This window comes from Dama dama, chromosome 33 (assembly GCF_033118175.1).
Source record: "Dama dama isolate Ldn47 chromosome 33, ASM3311817v1, whole genome shotgun sequence".
Taxonomy (NCBI): domain Eukaryota; kingdom Metazoa; phylum Chordata; class Mammalia; order Artiodactyla; family Cervidae; genus Dama; species Dama dama.
The window spans coordinates 63,347,214-63,367,476 of record NC_083713.1 but is presented as its reverse complement, the minus strand read 5'-3'; the positions used below and the strand labels follow the sequence as shown (position 1 = coordinate 63,367,476).

General features: G+C 34.8%; 1 protein-coding gene across 6 annotated transcripts in view; it reads left to right on the top strand.

Annotated features, from left to right (window-relative positions):
- The window catches only part of CCNT2 (cyclin T2), a 32,682-nt gene extending 18,342 nt beyond the window's left edge, over nucleotides 1-14,340 (top strand). For 2 of the 6 annotated variants that reach the window (XM_061135403.1, XM_061135402.1), the window contains 6 exons: nucleotides 1,336-1,398; nucleotides 4,477-4,522; nucleotides 6,151-6,314; nucleotides 9,573-9,643; nucleotides 10,128-11,271; nucleotides 11,373-14,340. In XM_061135403.1, coding sequence (XP_060991386.1) covers nucleotides 1,336-1,398; nucleotides 4,477-4,522; nucleotides 6,151-6,314; nucleotides 9,573-9,643; nucleotides 10,128-11,271; nucleotides 11,373-11,440 — 1,556 coding nt within the window. In that variant the 3' untranslated portion in view covers nucleotides 11,441-14,340. Of the gene's footprint in view, nucleotides 1-1,335; nucleotides 1,399-4,263; nucleotides 4,358-4,476; nucleotides 4,842-6,150; nucleotides 6,315-9,572; nucleotides 9,644-10,127 lie in introns of those variants that run through there. The other 4 variants (XM_061135401.1, XM_061135399.1, XM_061135404.1 and 1 more) reach the window with 3 other exon arrangements.
- Nucleotides 14,341-20,263: the final 5,923 nt, after the last annotated feature.

Sequence of the window (20,263 nt, the reverse complement as noted above, 5' to 3'; positions counted from 1 at the left end):
TTACTTTGTAAACTTGGTCAGAGTTCCTTTACTTTTATCCTGTGTGTGCAAGGTGGAATAATAATTCTGCTTTAACACTGTGAATTTGAAGATGAGAGATAATATATTTTTTAAAAATTGCTACATAGTATTTCATAAATAATCATTGTTTATTATTAGTTGTTTTTATCTTATTTATACTCAATTCCCAGATATTGAATAGAAGTCTAATAATAGTAGCTTTCCATTATGACAGATTTTTTTTTTATTACACAAATATGTTGTTTGAAACACATATAACTTGTTGAAGGTTTTTATAATATAAAAAGATAGAAAAATGAAAGTGAGACTCTGGACGCAACTAAACAAGAAAAATAAAAGTGAAAATCTTTTTATTCTCTCCAAATCCAGTGATTTAGCATGTTACTGTTACTATATAAATTTGAGATTTGACAAGTATTCATATAATGAAAGTTGAAAGAAAAAACATTATTTTTAAAAGTTATTTTATCATATAAAATCCATCATATTCATATTACTGATGACAGATTCTTAAACACAGAATGAATAGCATTGTTTTAAGGGGAACTTTAGAATTTATAAGATACAACTCATGGCTAAAGTGTAATTTTTGCAAGTTTAATAACAGAAATATGAATAGACCACACAGTAACTTTAAAAATCGAGATTACCTGCTTATTGGAATATTATTCCTTTACTACTTCTCATAGCACTATAAAACGACCTCCACTTCTAAGAAAGGCCAAAGAGAAACTATGCCCTACCTATCGGGTTCACTTGCTGTAACAGTTTTATTTTTATTAGTAATAAGATGTAATTACAAACTAACTGATTGAAACCCTTTGATCTAAGGTACACTGAGAAAATAAAAGGACTGTATCATTTAAAATTTTGATCACTTCTCCCACTGTGGCCCAAAGATTATATTTGTGAAAAATGTTCTTGTCACATCTTCTGAAAGAAGGAGTTGGAATATATTTAAGAAATATATTACACAGTTGAATTTCCTGCTTAAATTGTGGGGCTGCTTTAATAATTGTCATGATTGTAGTTTGTTTGTAATTTAAGGATAATCTCAAACTAATTGTAATTCAGAATTTTTAATAAATACTATTTATCTCTAAGTAACATTTTCCGTTTTCATAATTGGAATGCTTTTCAAGATATTACTTCTTATGATTGAAGGTATAATAAATATGTCAGTGATGAGAAACTAACTTTGGATTTTTTTTAATAATGAAAAATTCACACTTACAGTTGTGTGATGAGTGGGATTTCTCAGGCAAGTATTGTAGTGGTATAAGTGATTGGGAAAAAAAGTGCTTTTCATTTCAGGTTTTGAGATCACCATTGAACACCCACACACAGATGTGGTGAAATGTACCCAGTTAGTAAGAGGTAAGTGATCTTTGAAACTTTTAAATTACTAATGCTTTTTATTGTCTATATTTGATATGACTGCTGTTTTGTTCTCCTAGCTTTTGGGGGGTTTTATTATTATAAAATGACAAGAAACGTCATTTTGAAGCATTCCGTTTCAGTGTTCTACACCTGCCTATTCATCTACTTCTGTATTTGGTCCTTCCTGGTGAATTAACTTCCTTTAAATTTAGGTGAGAGTCTCTTCACTAAAAAAAAAATAATGATAATTAGAGGGCTTCCAAATACTGGAGCTCTTTATTTTGGGCTATACTCATTCCATTTCAGTTAATATTTAAGATGTAGGCCATTTAACATATAGGTGGAGGAAGTAGTATTAATTTCCAATTTATATCAAATTTCATTGACTTCTTGAAAACTGATTACAGTTTTCGAATCTGGAGGTCACCTTCACATCTTTCAGATAAAAATTGCCTTTAGATTTGTCATTTTAGGGAATGTTACGCCTGTGTTCTTTTGACCAAAATTGATTTAAGTTCTTTAGCTTTAGTAAAACTGGCTTCCTTTTTGTGTATAATGAGGAAATTATTACATAGCATGATACATAACAGCATGTGATGTACTATTAAACTGTCTATAAACAAGAGTACAAAGTTTTGTACTGTTTCTTTACTCCTTATAAAGCATGTGGTGTATGCTTTTCTACTGTTGTTAATGAATCCTGTATATCATTGTATCTCTAGAAATAATTTTTCACAGATGCATGCTGTCCTACTTTTCCTTTCCTGTTTCCCATTTGAAGTGATACGCACTAATAGTAATCACTTGGAACTTTTAGTGTGCCTTTTTCTGTTACTTCTTTTTGAAAATGAAATTTTGCAGTTTTATTCCTTTACCACTAGACTTCTTTAGGTTTGTTCTAAACAAAATGGGTAAGACTTTTGAAAGCCTTGTTTCTAGTGTTTACCTGAATGTTCTCTTATTTTATTCATTCTAAATTGAATTCATTTTATACCTCAATAGGATTTTATTGTGTTAAGACTACATTAAAAAAAAAAACAACTAATTGTCTGATAACTGAGTTGTCATTGTTAAGAAATGGACTTAGATTTTTTTTTAATCTAAAAGCAATGTTACTTATATTTAATTATGGTTCCTATTCATGGTTATATGTTTTGTAGTACTTTCTCATCCTTAGTATTACAGCATAGTATAGAATTGTATGGATAGCTAGTATAGATATGGAATTAAGAAATAAAGCTTTAGAGAAGTTTTGTTCCCTGGAAACTTGAAAGGGTGAGCTGTTCTGTTTGAATAATGGAGAGCCACTTAATTTGCCCTAAGTTGAGCTTAGTAAAGAAAGATGTTGAAGAAAGATATTAAATATAGGTTAAGAAATACACACACACACTTAGGAGAAAATGAAACAATTTTCAGCTTGATATTGTGAAATTTGAGTCAGCTTCTCTTAAATCCTGTCTAAAGAAGCTAGAGAGATTAAAGTCCATTTATTTTACAAAACTGAATTTACAAAATCTGTAAATTGGATGTATCATCCAAAGCAAAATATTTAAATCTGATTTTTTGTTATTAATGTTTAAAATGTGACGAATTCTTAAATTTTTGTAAAAATCTCTTGTTTAATGTCATTTTTGTCTGACTAACATTTTCAAGTAACTATAATTTGCATCTTAGTCCATTTTTTAAATGTTCTTTCATGTTTGGTATATTTTTTTTCCTTTGTCCTAAAACCACTTTAAGCTAACAAAAGAACATTTTCCTTACATTTTTCTCTGTTGCAATGACTTTTAATAGGTTACTGAATTTACATATATTCTGAGGTGAAGACTACAATGGCAATTTAAAATTATTTTTACTTCTCTATATATTTTGATTCTTTTGTGGGGTGGGGGTGAGGGTAAATCGTTTGATTTCTTTGAAGTTCTCCCTTGCCCCCCGCCCCATTTCTGGAGATGAGAAAGTTATTATGCTCTTTGCTGCAAAATTGGCTAATGTCATTTTACAGGGACCTTTCATTTCTGTGATTTCTCCTTCCCTCTCCACCAGGAAAGAATGCCTTACTTAAGTCACAATGCCTCCAAGACATCCGATGCTTTGACACTCTTCCTTAGCACAGCTCTGCTAAGCCCAAATCCCTTTTGTAAACCTTTCTGTTGATGATCCATGGGGCAGCGGGGAATTACACGTGCCACGAATAAAACTAGGAGAGGGCAAGGAACTTGAGTCCTGTTAGAGTGGGGTGAGTGGAGGTGAATTAATCCTAGGTGAGCAGAGGGGAAAGGTATGTCAGTGATTATGAATGTAACTGGGGGAGAAAGGGAAACTAGCAAAGGCATCCCTGTTGGGAAGAATAAGAAGTAGAAGAAGGGAGATGGGGACTGTTTTCAATGTCAGTGTCTCGAGAAACAAAAAATTGCTTTTCTATTGAGGACCAGTATTGAAGTATCTTGATTCCCTCTAAAGTACTTATTATATCTTTTCTAAAGTTATCATTAATTGGATTATATAATTTAAAAATAATTACGGCGGTGTTTTCTGTACATCCTTTTGTGATGTTTTAGGTTGTCCTCTCTGAGTTTGGGGGTTGGGGGTTTATTTTTTATTTCTGTTTTTTGTTTTGTTTTGTTTTTTTGGTGGAAGTACTTAAACCAACTTAAATGTGATGACTGAGGATTAAGTCTGGCAGGCAACTCTTTGTATTTTGCATTAGACTTCAAAATCTTTTCTTCTTCTTCTTCTTCTTTTTTTTTTTGAATCCAGGAGAATGCTTTATTGCAACTTTTAGCTGACTAGATGCTTAACTTAGTAACAAGTTTAGCCCTTGTAACTGGCTAGCTAAAAGCAAATCGGCTTGTTTCTCAGATCTTTGGGGGATAGCAAGAAACATTTGAGTGAATGTTGTTGAAGATTTTCAGTAGTATAGAAAATGATGGCGCTCTTGTGATATTTGTAAGTAGTAAGTAAAATTTACTTTTTGTGTACAAATCTTTGAAGTTTTTGTTGTGTTGAGAACTTTTTGATGGTAGCATGTTAAAGCTGATAGTATTGTCTTCGCTTTTTTTTCTTTTCTTACAGCAAGCAAGGATTTGGCACAGACATCCTATTTCATGGCTACCAACAGGTTGTTATCCTGACCCTCTTTGTTGCACTGTTGTAGCACACTATAGCTTCCTTTAATGCAGGGCCCCCTCAATGTGTCTCTCACCCTTGTTGCAGCAGGAGACTGGACCATCTACTGTGGTGGTACCTTCCTGTCTGCTTTGCGGTGTATTGTACAAGGGACTTTTGGCACAGAGGGGTTAAATGCACAATGTGAAGTGTAGTGGTGCTTTCTGGTGACATATTCTCGATTTGTGAGTGCATAAGTCTAAAATTGGTAGCCTGAATAGCAGCTAAAGATTACAAAGAGCTAAACTTAACGTAGAAATTCGAGCAACTTGGTAAGTATAAAGCTATTTCTAGTTTACAATTATAGTTAAATGACAGTTTTTTAAAATTTCACATTGATCCTATCTTAACTTTAATCATTAAAGTTTTTTAATAAATAAAATTTATATAACTTGGGTTTTTTTTTTCCAGATAATACCCACCAGTAGTAGATTAGTAGTAGTCACATCCTACCAGTGCCTTGATTTGCATAAGTGTAATTTTTACTTAAAAAAACTTACAGTACTTTCTCTTTAGTTCACTTAACAGTATGGGTTTGTGCTTAACCAGTAGACATTTTCATCAGTTCTGAAATTGAACGGGAAATAGTTTTTAAAAGCCTTTCATATCTAATATGTGATTTTGTTCTGGATTGGTTATAATAATGATTTAAATTTGTTTTGTTCAATGAGTCATTGGGGAGGAGTGGACTAACCCAGCTTTATGTGGTCCTTAATTTATTGTGATACTGTTACGTTTTGTTTAAAACTTTGAATTGCCAAAAAAGCCAGTGTATTTTCTTGGGTATATATTGTTGGGATTTAACCTCTGTCCTTAGAAATACTGAACAACGAGGCAAAAACCACTTAAATTTAAAATTTGGGTTAGAAAAGGCTAGCTGTGACATGTTGCAAGTGCAGTTTTTGGCATGTCATGGAAGGAGAGAGGTAGTGTTTTTGTAGATTTAGCAGCATTGGGCCTTGAAGCTATTCAGCAAAAGGTAAGTTTTCTCTGTGGCTTTGCTGAGAAGATAGTTTTACCTAAATAAGTGTTAAATATATGAGTTACTTCAGAGTGAATGAATGTTAAGCCACATGGAATGGTAGAATCCCTGATTATAATGTGGTATGGAAATTACCTTGTCGGTTGTACAGTTTTCTGCTTTTTCTTTATTCTACCATGACATTACAAAAGAAACAAAAATACCACCCAAAAAAGTTTTAAGTCATTTTACTTATATATAGTAATTACTGGAAATGTACTGTCTTCCTCTGCTTTTATAGAGAAGTAAAAATAGTTGTAATTTAGATGTAAAAACAAAATTTAGAAATACTGATGTATAAGTATTAATAATATACTCTGGGGAGTAAGAGTATGAAAACATTGATAATCTATGTGGGTTTTTAGTGTTTTTGTGACCATAGTCATAAAAACTGTCATAATGTTAGCTTTTAATTTTATAAAATAAGGTTTTGTACTCTAGACTTAAAAAAGAAAACTCACATGATTTTGTTATTCCTCTAATCTTATTGGTAAATGTTTTTCTTTGTTTTACATATTTGAATTTCTATGACTCTTCATTCCAAATCTGCTCTACAACAGTCTGCATCTTACAACCTTCTGTCTTCAGTATAAACCAACAGTGATAGCATGTGTATGCATTCATTTGGCTTGCAAATGGTCCAATTGGGAGATTCCTGTGTCAACTGATGGAAAACATTGGTGGGAATATGTGGATCCTACAGTTACTCTGGAATTACTAGATGGTAAGTAGAGAAAATCTTTTTGTTACAATAGAATATTTTCTTACTTTTTATCATGGATTAAATATTCTGTCTACTTCTATATAGGTTTTAAAAAATATTGAGTTCCCATATATTCATGGTCAGTTGAACAGTTTTGGCCAGTCCAGGATCCTCCTTCACCCTATAGTTACTTGATACCAATCCCAGGTATCATTTCATCTACTGGTATTTCCTCTTTTGAAAAGATAAAAAATCTTTAAAAACACAGTTCTGTTTTAACAATTTGGTAATAGGATTTAAAAGTACAGTTACATGATCACATGAATAGGATGAGAATAAATACATTAGCCTAAAGGGGGGGGGGGATGAACATATTATTAACTACTACTCAATATCTAAAGCCCTTTCATGACTTTTCAAAGAAATACGATTTAATATAATGCTGCAGGTTGATAATACAAGCATACATAATTTTAAAGTATACTAATTTTGTTGGGTTTAAAATGTATAAACACAAAGTCATGTATTAAGTTACTGTAGAAAGTGTGAAGCAGTAAGCTAATGGTATTTTCATGGTAATATTCCTTGTTCTGTTGTTCTACTGGTGATAGAGTGTGTCATTGTTGCCATGCATTAATAAGTATGAATTGACAAGGAAAAATTGGGAGTATAAGTTCTATAAATTATGAATCTGGTGTTTGGGGGTCTCCTGATAGGAAATTTTTCTGGCAGGCCAGAGGTAGAATATTCTTGCAGATTAAGACATTTTAACCAGGAACTATAGATTTCAGAAAGGAGATAGATAACACTTCTTAAATCTAAACTGGTGTGTTAGGTTTTCAGCTTCTTTTTGTGTGCTTTCCCCAGCTTCCTTTACAAAATTGAAACTGATGAGAAAACTGGATTTACAGGACATCTGTTACGTAAAAGTGAGAGACCCCTAAGGCTTTGGAATGTGGTTTTCCATTAATATCTCAGATGCTTCTTTAAGGTAGAAATTTCTTTAAGGGTCTGCACCCTTTTCTATGAAGGGCCAAATAGTAACTATTTTAGGGTTGTGGGCTATACTATCTGTGCAACTAGACAACTCTGCCACCAGAGCTAGAAAGCAACCACAGGCAACTGTAAGTGTATAGCTGTGTTCTAGTGAAACTATTTACAAAAACAGGATACAGGTCATATTTGGCTCACTAGTGGTAGTTTAAAGGTTATTCAGAGTAGTAGGAAATCTTCAGCGAGTTGAAATATAACATCTTCTAAAAACTAATGGGAACTTTTTATTTTCCCATTTGTGACTTGAAATTATCTGTGCCACCATCTTATTTTAGCAGTCAACAGATAAGATAAAATAGTTGTCTTATCTATTGATGTTATATAATATGATAAGATGTAAATAAGATAAAAACTTAATAAAAATAGTTTTTATACATGGCACTAAAAGCTTACAGAAAGCAAGTAATCTGCCTTTTATCCTGCTCTTAAATTGTAGGTAAAGGTTTTTTTTGACACAACAGGAGCCATCTAAATCTCTCTTTGCTTCTATTCTGAAAAAGCTCAAGTTCATATTCATTTGAACATTGAATAGGAATCTTGGACATTAACACATTGAAAATTTCAACATATTATGTAGCAGCCTTTTCTCTATTTTGATTACCTTAAAAAGTAACAAAATTTCAGACGTTAAGGGTATCTGCATTTTACATTTAATGACTGTCACCAGAACAGCATTGATTGTATTTGGCCTACCTATAAGAGGGTTGGGGAGGGGAGTGGTTATTGATTAATAACAAACCCTCATGTGTTTTTTATAATGTGAGTTTTTCTGAAACTGAATCAAAATGATTTGTTGTTAATTTTGGACCCAGGGGCATTATGTATCTGCTAGATTTACTACTGTGTCCAAGTAGAAAAGTGGTCTCTCTCTCTTTTTTTTTTTTCCCAAATGAAGAAGTGGTAGTATAGGCATTAGATCTTTTTTTCATCTAAACTGAATCAAAAAGCTCCTGAGACTTCAGCAGGAACTAGTTGTCACAGATTGTGAGCACATAATGATGCCAAATTTTTATCAGTCTCTTTATACTAAATTGGCAGTAATAATATTACATGACATTCTCATTTAATATTATTAATACTTGTGTTGAGAGTGGCCAGTAACTTTATTAATAACACTATTTTTCTGTGGAGTTGAAAACTATAGTTTATCTTAACCAAACCACTTTGGAAAAGTGAATCATATTTCATTGTAATCCTAAATTTAAGAAGAAAAATTGTAGAAATGTGACCAGGGTGGTTTACTGAAATGTTAATAATGTGTTGATTGCTAGGAAGTTACAAGTATAGGTAAAGAAATTTTTTCATTTAACTTTGAAATGGTTTTAAATTTAAAGAAACTGTGAAATAGTACAGATTCTGTGCTGTTATACCCTGTACCCAGTTTCTCTAATATTAGCATCTTACATAATAATAACATCTAAGATCCCATGTTCCATTTAGTTGCCATGCTCCCCTTTAATCTCTTCCAATCTGTGATAATTTTTCAATCTTTTCTTTCATGTCCTTAACACTTTGAAGAATAATGGTCAGTTATTTTATAAAATGTTCCCCGATTAGAGTTGTCTGAAGTTTTCCCATGATTAAATTGAGGTTTTGCATTTTAGGCGAGAATACCACAGAAACGCGTTGTCCTACTCAGTGCGTTTTATCAAGGCGTATCATGTTGATGTGTTTTATTGCTGGTGATGATAGTCATGATCACTTGGTGAGGGTTGTAAAGTTACTAATTTTCTCTTTGTAATCAATATCTTGAGGAAGACATTTTGGGATTATACAAATATTCTCTTTTTTTTTTTTAACTTTTGGGCACTGATTGTAAAGAATCTACTGATGAACTTTGCCCACTACAATTATTCCTGATATTTGCCTGATAGCAGTTTTCTGTTTGGGAGCAATTTCTTAAATGCAACTAAATTTTTCAGAGATTCTGAGTAAGCATTTAAAATTAGGGAGATGTGGGTGGAGGGGTTTTTGTTTGATTATTTTTGGGTTTTTTTGGTTTTGGTTTTTTCTTTTTTTTTTTTTAAGTAAAAAAAAAATTTTTTAAGATTCATCTTTGAAAATATCAGTTCAGAGCTGTGTGTACTTCTGTGTGTGCTGATGGTTGAATTAGGAAGGTGATCATGAAGTAGATGAACTCTGTGCTTTCTTTTTAATATTGCCCACTTGAGAAAATTCTAAATCTAAAGGCACCTTCTAAGTTTTAAATTTAAATTTTATTTTTAGAGCTAACACATGAGTTTCTACAAATATTGGAGAAAACGCCTAGTAGGTTGAAGAAGATTCGATACTGGAGGGTAAGAGAATTGACAGGGTTTATTAGAACATCAATTTGCTAATAATTTGAATTTTTATGGTTATATATTCTTATTTCTAATATGTGAAGTAATTACAGTGTATCATGAGCTACATGCACTCATAATTTATCCAACTACTGTGTCCAGTAGACTTTGCTATAAATACTTTATGGATTCCTTATTCTCATAGTGATTACTGTGGAAATAGTATCCTCACTTTACAAAAAGGGGAATTAAAGCTAGATAAGTTAAATTCCTCTCTCAGATGCTGGGCTGGAATTTATTCAGTATCTAATTTAAAGCCAATGCTTTCACTATATATTGTCTTATTTTATGCCTATGAATAAGATGTTTGTTTACTGGCAACAGAGTCCAACCCCAGGTGGTTTTATTTTCATATATTTAATATAGAATTTTTATAAGCAAAGAAATTTCTATTAAATTCCTTTGCTGTCATTGTTTCTTCTGTGTTTTATTTAAATAGGCTAACCAGGCAGCTGGGAAACCAAAAGTAGATGGACAAGTATCAGAAACGCCTCTTCTGGGTTCATCTTTGGTGCAGAATTCCATGTTAGTAGATAGTGTTACTGGTGTGCCTACCAAACCAAGTTTTCAGAAACCATCTACATCAGCTTTCCCTGCACCAGTACCTCTAAATTCAGGAAATATTTCTGTTCAAGACAGCCATGCATCTGATAATTTGTCAATGCTAGCAACAGGAATGCCAAGTACCTCATATGGTTTGTCATCACACCAAGAATGGCCTCAGCATCAAGAGTCGGCAAGGACAGAGCAGATATATTCACAGAAACAGGAAACATCTTTGTCTGGTAGCCAGTACAACATCAACTTCAAGCAGGGACCTTCTGTATCATTGCATTCAGGATTACATCACAGACCTGACAAAATTTCTGATCATTCTTCTGTTAAGCAAGATTATACTCATAAAGCAGGGAGCAGTAAACACCATGGGCCAATTTCTGCTACTCCTGGAGTAATTCCTCAGAAAATGTCTTTAGATAAATATAGAGAAAAACGTAAGCTAGAAAGCCTTGATCTGGATGCGAGGGATCATTATATAGCTGCCCAGGTAGAACAGCAACACAAACATGTACAGTCTCAGGCAGCCAGCAGCAGTTCTGTGACTTCTCCCATTAAAATGAAAATTCCCATTACAAATGCTGAAAAACCTGAAAAATACATGGCAGATAAGAAGGAAAAGAGTGGATCGCTGAAATTACGGATTCCAATACCACCCACTGATAAAAGTGTCAGTAAAGAAGAACTGAAAATGAAAATAAAAGTTTCTTCCTCAGAGAGACACAGCTCTTCTGATGAAGGCAGTGGGAAGAGCAAGCACTCAAGCCCACATGTCGGCCGGGACCACAAGGAGAAGCACAAGGAGCACCCTCCCAACCGCCACCACCCGAGCAGTCACAAGCACCCCCACGCCTACAGCGGCGGCAAACACAGTGCGGACGGAGCACCACCCGCTGTCCTGAGGAGTCCTGTTGGCCCGAGCACTGATGGCATTTCCTCCAGTTCCAGCTCTTCAAGGAAGAAGCTGCATATCAATGACGCGTCTCACAACCATCACTCCAAAATGAGCAAAAGTTCCAAAAGTTCAGGTAGTTCATCTAGTTCTTCCTCCTCTGTTAAGCAGTATGTATCCTCTCACAACTCTGTTTTTAACCATCCCTTACCCCCTCCTCCCCCTGTCACATACCAGGTGGGCTACGGACATCTCAGCACCCTCGTGAAACTGGACAAGAAGCCAGTGGAGACCAACGGTCCTGATGTCAATCACGAGTACAGTACAAACAGCCAGCATATGGACTACAAAGACACATTCGACATGCTGGACTCGCTGTTAAGTGCCCAAGGAATGAACATGTAATCATTTCTTTAGGTCAATTTTTCCTTTACTTTTTTAATTTAAAAATTGTTAGAATGGAAAACTTCCTCCTGATCTAGCAGTGGTAACATCTGCTGTTACTACCACTGCTTCAATATTTGTAAGTGCTGCTTTATTCTTCATTCTGAAAAGAAGAGATTATAGTAAACAAGTCTTTATCTCCACATATGATAGTGTTATAAATACTGTAAAAGCATGGAAGGTGCAAAACTCAGTATTTCTACAATTGCAGCTAAGAACATTAGGGTGAATGGCTGGCTGCTTCTAGGAATATAAGATGCCTCAAGCATTCGTTTATTTATAATTTGAATATTGTAGCTATTTTTTGTTGTTGCTTGGCTTTTGAATGAGTGTAAATTGTTTTCTTTTGTGTATTTATACTTGTATGTATGATTTGCATGTTTCACTGATAAAGGGATAAAACAGTATACTGACAACTGTTTACAAGAAAGTGGAGAAAAATGTACATACATTTTTGTATGTTTAGATATTACCATAAATACTCAGGATTGGAGCTGCTTGTAAGTATAACAATATACAGAATAACTTTATTTTATCTTGTCAGAGTCCATCACTAATCTAAAACAAAGGTGGCACTTTCTCATGTTAACCTTAAACTCTAGGCCTTACTGGAAGCCACTGAAGGGGGACGCTTCACTACCAGATGGGTATGCAGTGCCACGGATGGTTGTTTATTCCATGAGGCGCTGATTCTGCCTTCAGAGGTTCTGACCAGACTGGCTGCTGAAAGAGCCCCTGATTTTCTGAAGGCTTGAAGAGGAAAAAATAAAGTTTACATACTCTTGATGTGAAGTGCATTTAAGTGTTTGTTGGCTTGTTGCAGTACTATAAACACAGAGGTGTTGATAATGGTTGTGTAGATTACTGTGATTTGAAAACTAAATTCACAAAAACTTACATTAGTGCAGAATTAGTAAGTTTTTTCCTTAAATAAAGAACTTTAACACTACATATTTTAACCGTAAGCAGAATCGCTTTTCCTTTGGCATTCAGAATGACACCATGTTCTTAAACATACCCCTCCCTTGAAGTGTGTTTGTGTGTGATGCCATATTTCTTTTTCAGGTAAATGCAGTCTTCCTTATAAAAATGAAATTAAACCTATTGCTCTCTCAGTTGTTTTATATTCTAACAATAAATAAACAAAAAAGGTCACTGACTGTGCATTGTACCTGTATTTATATCTTATGGTTGTTAACAGGAAGCTCTCTGAGGGGAAGAAAAAAGGTAAGCCTCCAGATAAAACAGCTAGTGGAGGTTTTCCCTTTGTTTGCACATCTCAGTATATTCCTGTTGAGGTCAAGTTTGCACAGTCTCCTGACTTCTAAGCAAATGATAGACTTTAACTTGTTTAAAATTGGTCTTAAATGCCAGTAATGTGGCTCTGGTTTGTCAACTAATCTTCAATTCTGTGGTAAATCTTTGAGCTGTTGAGTATCTTTGAGATGGGTTGAATTCAACTTCTGTTGAACTGAAAACTGTCTTAATTTTTTCCTCTATGTATATGAATTATTTTTGTTACAAAGCCACTGATATGTGCACAATTGTAATTTTACTCAAGTATGTTGCAGTTGTAAATATTAGAGTTTAATCTCGTGCTCTACTTTTATTTAGCAGTTACCTGATTTGCCGGTAGCTTTATAATTTTTTTTAAGATAATTATTCATTATTTTGTCAATGTTATTTGAATTTAGGATACTAGGAGTCTCTTTCTAGGGACTTTGCCTAGTTAGCATGTCCTAACTTTGTTCTTGTCTTGCGTAACTTTAGTAATCTTTGTCATTACATGTAACTTTGTTGCTCTGTATGGCATATTGTTGTATCCATAAACATGGTAATTTTGATACAGTTATACCTTTACAGTGGTACATAATCCAAGGACTAGTATAGAATCAAGAGGAGTGCAAGATGAGGGAGGGAAGGGGTTTTTTTTTGTTCTTGGTAATTTAGATGTGAAACCTCTACGGAGCTATCATGTGAAATGATACTGGGTGGTTGTGCTACTGTATAATGGGGATGATAATACCAGGAATTTTAATAAGATTTTGTAAAGAATATCCAGAAAAGTAGTGAACTTATTTTCAGTATGATATAGAAAACAATGTGAATATTTAAGGTCTGTGACTATACTTAAACTTCACTAAGAATTTGCAGAATTGTTTTGAGATGTGAGAATAAAGGTAATTTTGTTGAATCTTTTGGTGCTAATGATGGACAGTTAAAAAGGTAGCTAGTGTATATTGTTATGGGGAAGTACTTATTAGTTACTTCCAAAATTGAATTTGAAATGCTATGTATTCACTTTTCACTCTGTAAATGTAATTCTTTACAATGACTTTATTTATTAAAGGGCAGCCAGTTGTAATTTTTACAGGGTTGTGTGAGCTATTCAAACTCTTTAACCTCTGAACAGGATATTAGCTTCTAAAACCACAGTGGGGATAAAATACGGAAATTCTTTTAAGTTTCATTTCCATTAAATGAGAACCCTTATAATTCATTTTGCCATGAATTTGACCATCTCGTTTGCATAAAATAGTTTATCAGCCTGGTCCCAGTAGGCTCAACCAAAGAAAAAGACTCCAATGAATGGACATTATTACTGAGTCTTCTTGTAAGTAGCCATAAATAAACCAAAATAGTATCAAATTTAGGTATGAAATTCCACATGTGCAAAGTACTGTTAAGGTAATACATTTTGATGAGATTTTTAAAAATATTTGAACTATTAAAAACCATTATCTTTAAACATCCTATAAAAGAGTGATTCATTTTGCAGTTGTGTTTTCCTTAGATCAGCGATCATTGATTTGTTACCTTTATGCAGAAGCACATTACATAGAAAGGCTTTACTTCTACCTCTTTGAACTAATTTTTCGATATTGAGCTGTGCCCCCTAAATATTTGCCTTAGCTGTTTTAAAATACACTGTTTTCAGAACCAAAGCAAAGGAGTGATTTTTGTCACAGAAACATTCTCAGAGGCAAACATTATCCCAGAAAACTGGTGGTAGCATCTTTTAGTGGTAAGACCTTACAAAATGTCCTAGTTCCTTTTTTTTTTTTAATTAACACTGAGGTTCATTTTTTGTTGCAGGTATTTAAATACTGAAAAGTTATGTAGTCACCCCAAGGTTTATCTTTGAAAACAGTACAAGTGCATCTTGATTTCTGTGTATGCAGATTCATTGTTGTTAGAGAGTTCTTAAGAATCAAAGAAAATTTCCACCATGATAATGGTTTCCTGCAAAATGTCATAAGGGGTGGCTACATTACTTTGTGCAAACAGATTATAATTATGTAGGATATGATACTTTCCTGGCCTGTCTATCCTCTTTGAACTAAAGAAATGACTAGTTCAGGTCAATTTCAGGTAATCAAATTTGAAATATTTTTGTTAGTTACCAAATGTCTTGCCTTAAAAGCATTTTAAGCACATATTTTTGGTTATATTTGAGAACTTAAATTACTAATTTTTATTCCTTAACTAATCTTAAGATTAATCTTAACTAATAAACCACTGCTTATATGTGCATGACTATTACAAACTCGTTAAGTAGTAACCTTGGTTGGTTAGATTTTTTTAGGGTTTTACATTTACTATGGAAATAGGGTTTTAAAAAACATGGTAATATCTCTAAGGGAAGATAGTTCTACTGTCAAGATGTTTCACCATTCCCAAATTTTATCTAAACAGTAAAGCAATTTTTTGTGACCTACTACTGTGCTTAAATAGCTAGGTGATTTTTAAGATCTTTGCTGAGAAAAATCAGAGCTTTTGTTACCAAGAATTCTTGATTGAGCAGTCTCTGCTTTCTTGGAAGGCAGTAGGATTTCCTAACCACATTTATCCAGATAAAAAATGAGTTAAGTCCCACAAGTGAGAAAAACTTGGTGACAAACGCTAATTTCATGGACCAGTTTGTTTATGATAGGCTGACTTAGGAGTTTCTGGATTGCAGAAGCAGCGCATTCTGCCCCCATCCTTCTCAGGTGTCAAATTACAGTACCAAGGCATCAATTTGAGGATTCACAATTATATCAATAACCTGAAATTTTTTCCCTGTAAGCCGACAAATGTAAGCCAAATAGTCAGAAGTTTGTCTTGGTAAGAGAAGTTTGCCTCTGAAACATCTCTGTTCCAAGCATTTTAGGTCTGATACTATGCATCCATTTTTTATTCTGCAGTGTTAATTTGGGCACAGCCACCTGCTTCTATGACTCCTCTTCTGTTCATTTACCAGTATGTGTTCTGCCTGAAGTTTCTTAAGGTAGCTTGCTAAATAAGCAAGATACATTGGAAGGTTGTGTGACTAGGAGTAATTCTGGTCTCTCAAAAGTGACTTAGCCTGTTCTTTGTGATCCATTAATCACAAAAGTAAATTCTGAGGGCTGATTTCCTTTATTTCCAAGTTTTGGGGAGAAACCTCACTTAAAACCTGTTTAGTGGTTGATATAACTTTATTTGCCTATTGTTAATTAATGAGTACATTCTTTTTTTTTCCTAAGTTGTGTTTTTCAAGCAGTTTCACCCACCTAGTTTGAAAAACTTACATGCTCATTTGTTGGCAGCAATAATTGGGATTTCATTTTGTGAATGTACTCAGAACCCCCAAGGACTATTGAACAGGATGTTTGCCAATAGAAAATCTAAAACAAGAGTTTGTGTATATGGCATGAATTCAATTAGACATTGAATTTCATCTCAATATTTAATACAAGGAATTATTAATAAAGTTTGTTTATTGACAACATAAATCCAAGGCTCTAACATGTCTTGTTAATATGAATCAGAAATAACTTCCTGGGAGATGTGGGAAATGAGATCTCTAATATAAAAGTTACTCTTTAGTTGAGTGACTTCATGTATCATCAAGGAGTGTGGCCACTAGGATCGGATTGTCCGTGTTCCAGTCTCAGCTCCATCACTTAGTTGCTGATGTCTGGATAAATGACTTGACTTTGTGCCTTGATTTCCTAATCTACAAAATGTCAGTACCTATTCATTGCGTTCTGAGGCTTAAGGCTTGGTTGATCAGTGAAAGCTAAATAGAATGGATGGGGTTGAAGAGCATCCTAATACAAGCAGGTTGTAAATAATTCAGGAAACTGGCAAAGGCCAGGCCAGGTGCAGTAAACTTGTGTGTTAGACACTGCAGGCCTACTGTTTACAGAATTTCAGTTGTTCATTCAGACTCATTAGTTTGGTATTTTCTTGTATACCCTCTTGCATCACCTCCACAAAAGAGTACTTGCAGTTATCTGTATGGGGAATTATTCATGTGAAATTTAATCATAAACTGCTTTAACGTTGCTGTTCTTTCCAACCCCTTTCCCTCCCTCACTGGTTTTCCTGCATTTAATACTTGAAAGAAATTGGAAGCCTGCAGTGGCTTTCATAAAAGAGAACTAGGATAGAACAGTTAACTTTCTCTAAGAGGCATTTTAAGCCTAAATATAAAAGTCTTGAAATCACATTAGATTTGTCTTTATTTCATGTCGACAACACCAGTAAGGAGTGAAAGTGAAAGTTGCTCGCTTAGTGGTGTCCGACTACACAGTCCATGGAATTCTCCAGGTCAGAATACTGGAGTGGGTAGCCTTTCCCTTCTCCAGGGGATCTTCCCAACCCAGGAATCGAACCCAGGTCTCCCGCATTGCAGGCGGATTCTTTACCAGTTGAGTCACAAGGGACTAAGGAGCCAGTAAGGAGTAAGGGTTTTGTTTTGTTTTGGTTTTAAGAATATAATAAATTACATGAGTTTTATTTAGGAATGTAAAGTCAGTGATTCCCCTTAACCAAAGTTGGTCATCTCATTTAGCAATTCACCCTTCTCAGTTGTTTCTTCACCTTTTCCCGCCTGCTGCTTTTAGTATGATGGAGAAAAATGTTCATTTTTGTTCTAGGTCTTGTATATGGCCTACCTGTTCCCTCCGCCCCCCGAAACCACCTCCCAAAGCAATGTAGAGCTTCACTAAATGAGGGCTTCTAATCGTACTGCCATGAAATTAATAGGCTTATTGAGACCTTAACCAGTGTCCAGGCATATCCCCAAGATCAGTTTTCTTTAGTCTTTCAAGTCGTAATCGATAGGAACAATTGCTTTAGAGACAAAGTCATCCATGGATTTTCACAAATTTAAAGAGTCATAACGATATGAGTGCTACAGCTCTTCCTCAGGGCTGTGTAGTTCAGCTTTTCACAGCACAGTGCCGTACACAAAACTCTTCTTGTTGATGATCAATGAAGATACAGACTGCCTACACCCAATATTTTCAAGTTGAATCACCTGGAAAGCTTTTTTAAAATGTGAGTTGCTTTAATTACATACCTGCCTTCAGCTGAATACTTGGAAGTACAACAGGTATGAGGAATAAAGATGGCCTGGTACGTGATGGAGGCTTTTCATGGTCTTTGAGCAGGTTAAGTGGCATTTTATATTGGAAATACTCAGTACACTAAAGGCCCAGGACTGTTTCGGTCAAGCAGGAGAGTGTGGATAAAGTAGGTAGAATCCTGCACATCCCCTAACCCCATACTCCAGAGCCCTGGCTTTTCCACAGTGGCAGCTCGCCTAATCCACTGAAAAATGTCCACAGCATAAGGGCTAGAATAGGGTAAAGTTAAGAAGGTTCTAGAGTTGGAACTACTTTTAGGATTTTACTTGGGAAGTTAAATTTCCTTTGGTTGAGCTTAAGACCTATTCAGTATGTAATGAAATTCACTTCTGGATGTGCTTGAAAACTGGGGTGTTGTACCTGGTCAGAAGGGGATATAGGCGTAGAAGGAAATGCAGTGTTGCTAAATGAAAAATGAGAAGCTTTTGACACCAATTAAGTCATCAGAATCATACTGGTGAATTTATCAGCATCTCGAGGGTTTTTTTGTTTGTTTTTGTTTTTTTTAGTAAAAATAATGTAACTGATTTCATTTATAAATGACAAATCTGGGAGGCAGCAGGGAAAAGACTAAAGTCAGATCTGGGTAGCAGCCCCAACTCACTCACCCGTTGGATGACCTTGAGAAAGTTAACGTAGTTCTGAGCCCTACTATCTGTTGATAAAATCAGACTACCACCAACCTAGACAGCCAGAATTAAATGATGTGCCTTTCACTATTAAGAGCTCAATGAATGCTTGCCCTCCCAGCCTTCACCTTTCTGAAATCCCAGTCTTTCAGGACCTCTACCTCCTAAAGGAAGATATAAAGGGAGCAAACACCTGGGCAGTGATATAAGCTTAATTTCAATGTTAAACAATAAATGACAAAGCTCTTAGGATCAAGACTTGCCTATTAAAAATGTACAAATATTGAAGGTTCTGTTAAATTGGTGTCCAGTGTTCCTGTATCAGAAGAGGGGTGGGTTTATTAACACCAGCTTTGTGTGTCTGTTACTGTGATTTGTATACACAGTATAAACATTTCTTAGTCCCTGCCCTTTCTTCATGGGGTTTTTATAGTTAATTGCTCCAAAGTCAGATATAATCATTCAGACTTTAAAGAATGCCGAAACCCGTACTAAGATAAAAAAAAAACCTTAAGATGGTATTGATATACAAGCAAAATAAGGAAAGTGTCCCTTTAATTTTTATCAAATGTGAGGGAAGAACCCTGCAAACCGGAGAGAGAGAAAGAAGGTATACCCTCAACCTTGTAAACATGTTGGCCAAAGTAAACTCCTACCTCAGCTGAACTGTGTTTCACATACTTTGAAAACTTCTCAAGAAGCAGCTTGATTTTGACTAAGCTTCACAACTGGTGAGAATTAGAATTCCCCTCAAGTTAGCTTGTAATTAGGCCACCTTCAAATGATACCAGCTAGTAAATATCTGTAGACCTAGCTTAGGGTGTCAATGAAAGGTAGCAGATGAATGGAGTCACAGCAACGAAACCTTATCAAAAAGTCCACCAACTTAAGACTTCGTAATAATTCTGACAACTTGTCCCCATTTACTTTTGCAAGGTTTTTCAGTGTCCTGGAAGTGAAGGAAGATGACCTTGGCAGGGATGTCCTTCCTTCAGGTGACATGAGCAAAATGTCCTAGAAAAGTTTATATGCTGACTCACTCTCCCCTTATCAGATCAATGAGCTTTTATCCCACCAGCTGGCTTATGTTTAGCTAGTTCTCAATGCAGTAATGATTATATTCACTCTGTAAACAAGTGAAGACCTCAAATCATAGTACAAAGCACAGGGAAGGCAGCCTGAGGGTTATGGAGCCCACCCTGTACTGCCCAGCTTCTTGTAGGTGGGAACTTTCGAGGTGTTAGGGGACCCTCTGGTAATGAAAGGCCAAGACCCTCCTGTTAATGTTGAGGCCCCTGTTACCGCCAGTGTCAAGATTGCTGCCTACGTAAACTGAATCTAGTGACTTTCTCCACCTTTTCACCTTCCTCCACTCTCCTTTGTAAGAATTAAATAAGTGCCTTTGCCCACCAAGCAAGAAAATACATTTACTTTTTTATACAATTTATTTTGAACTAATGACATTAAAATTAACCAGCCAAAAAAAAAATAGAAGGAACTAGCATATAAAGCAAGAGAAATTGTAGTTCCTGGATAAAACTGTAAACACTGGAATTTTTCTCGTTTTACTGTTTAAGACAGTTTGCTCATATACATGGGCAATTGTGCCTGAAGCTAGAGAAGGCTAACTTGTAACTAAAACTTTTCCAGTAAGTGA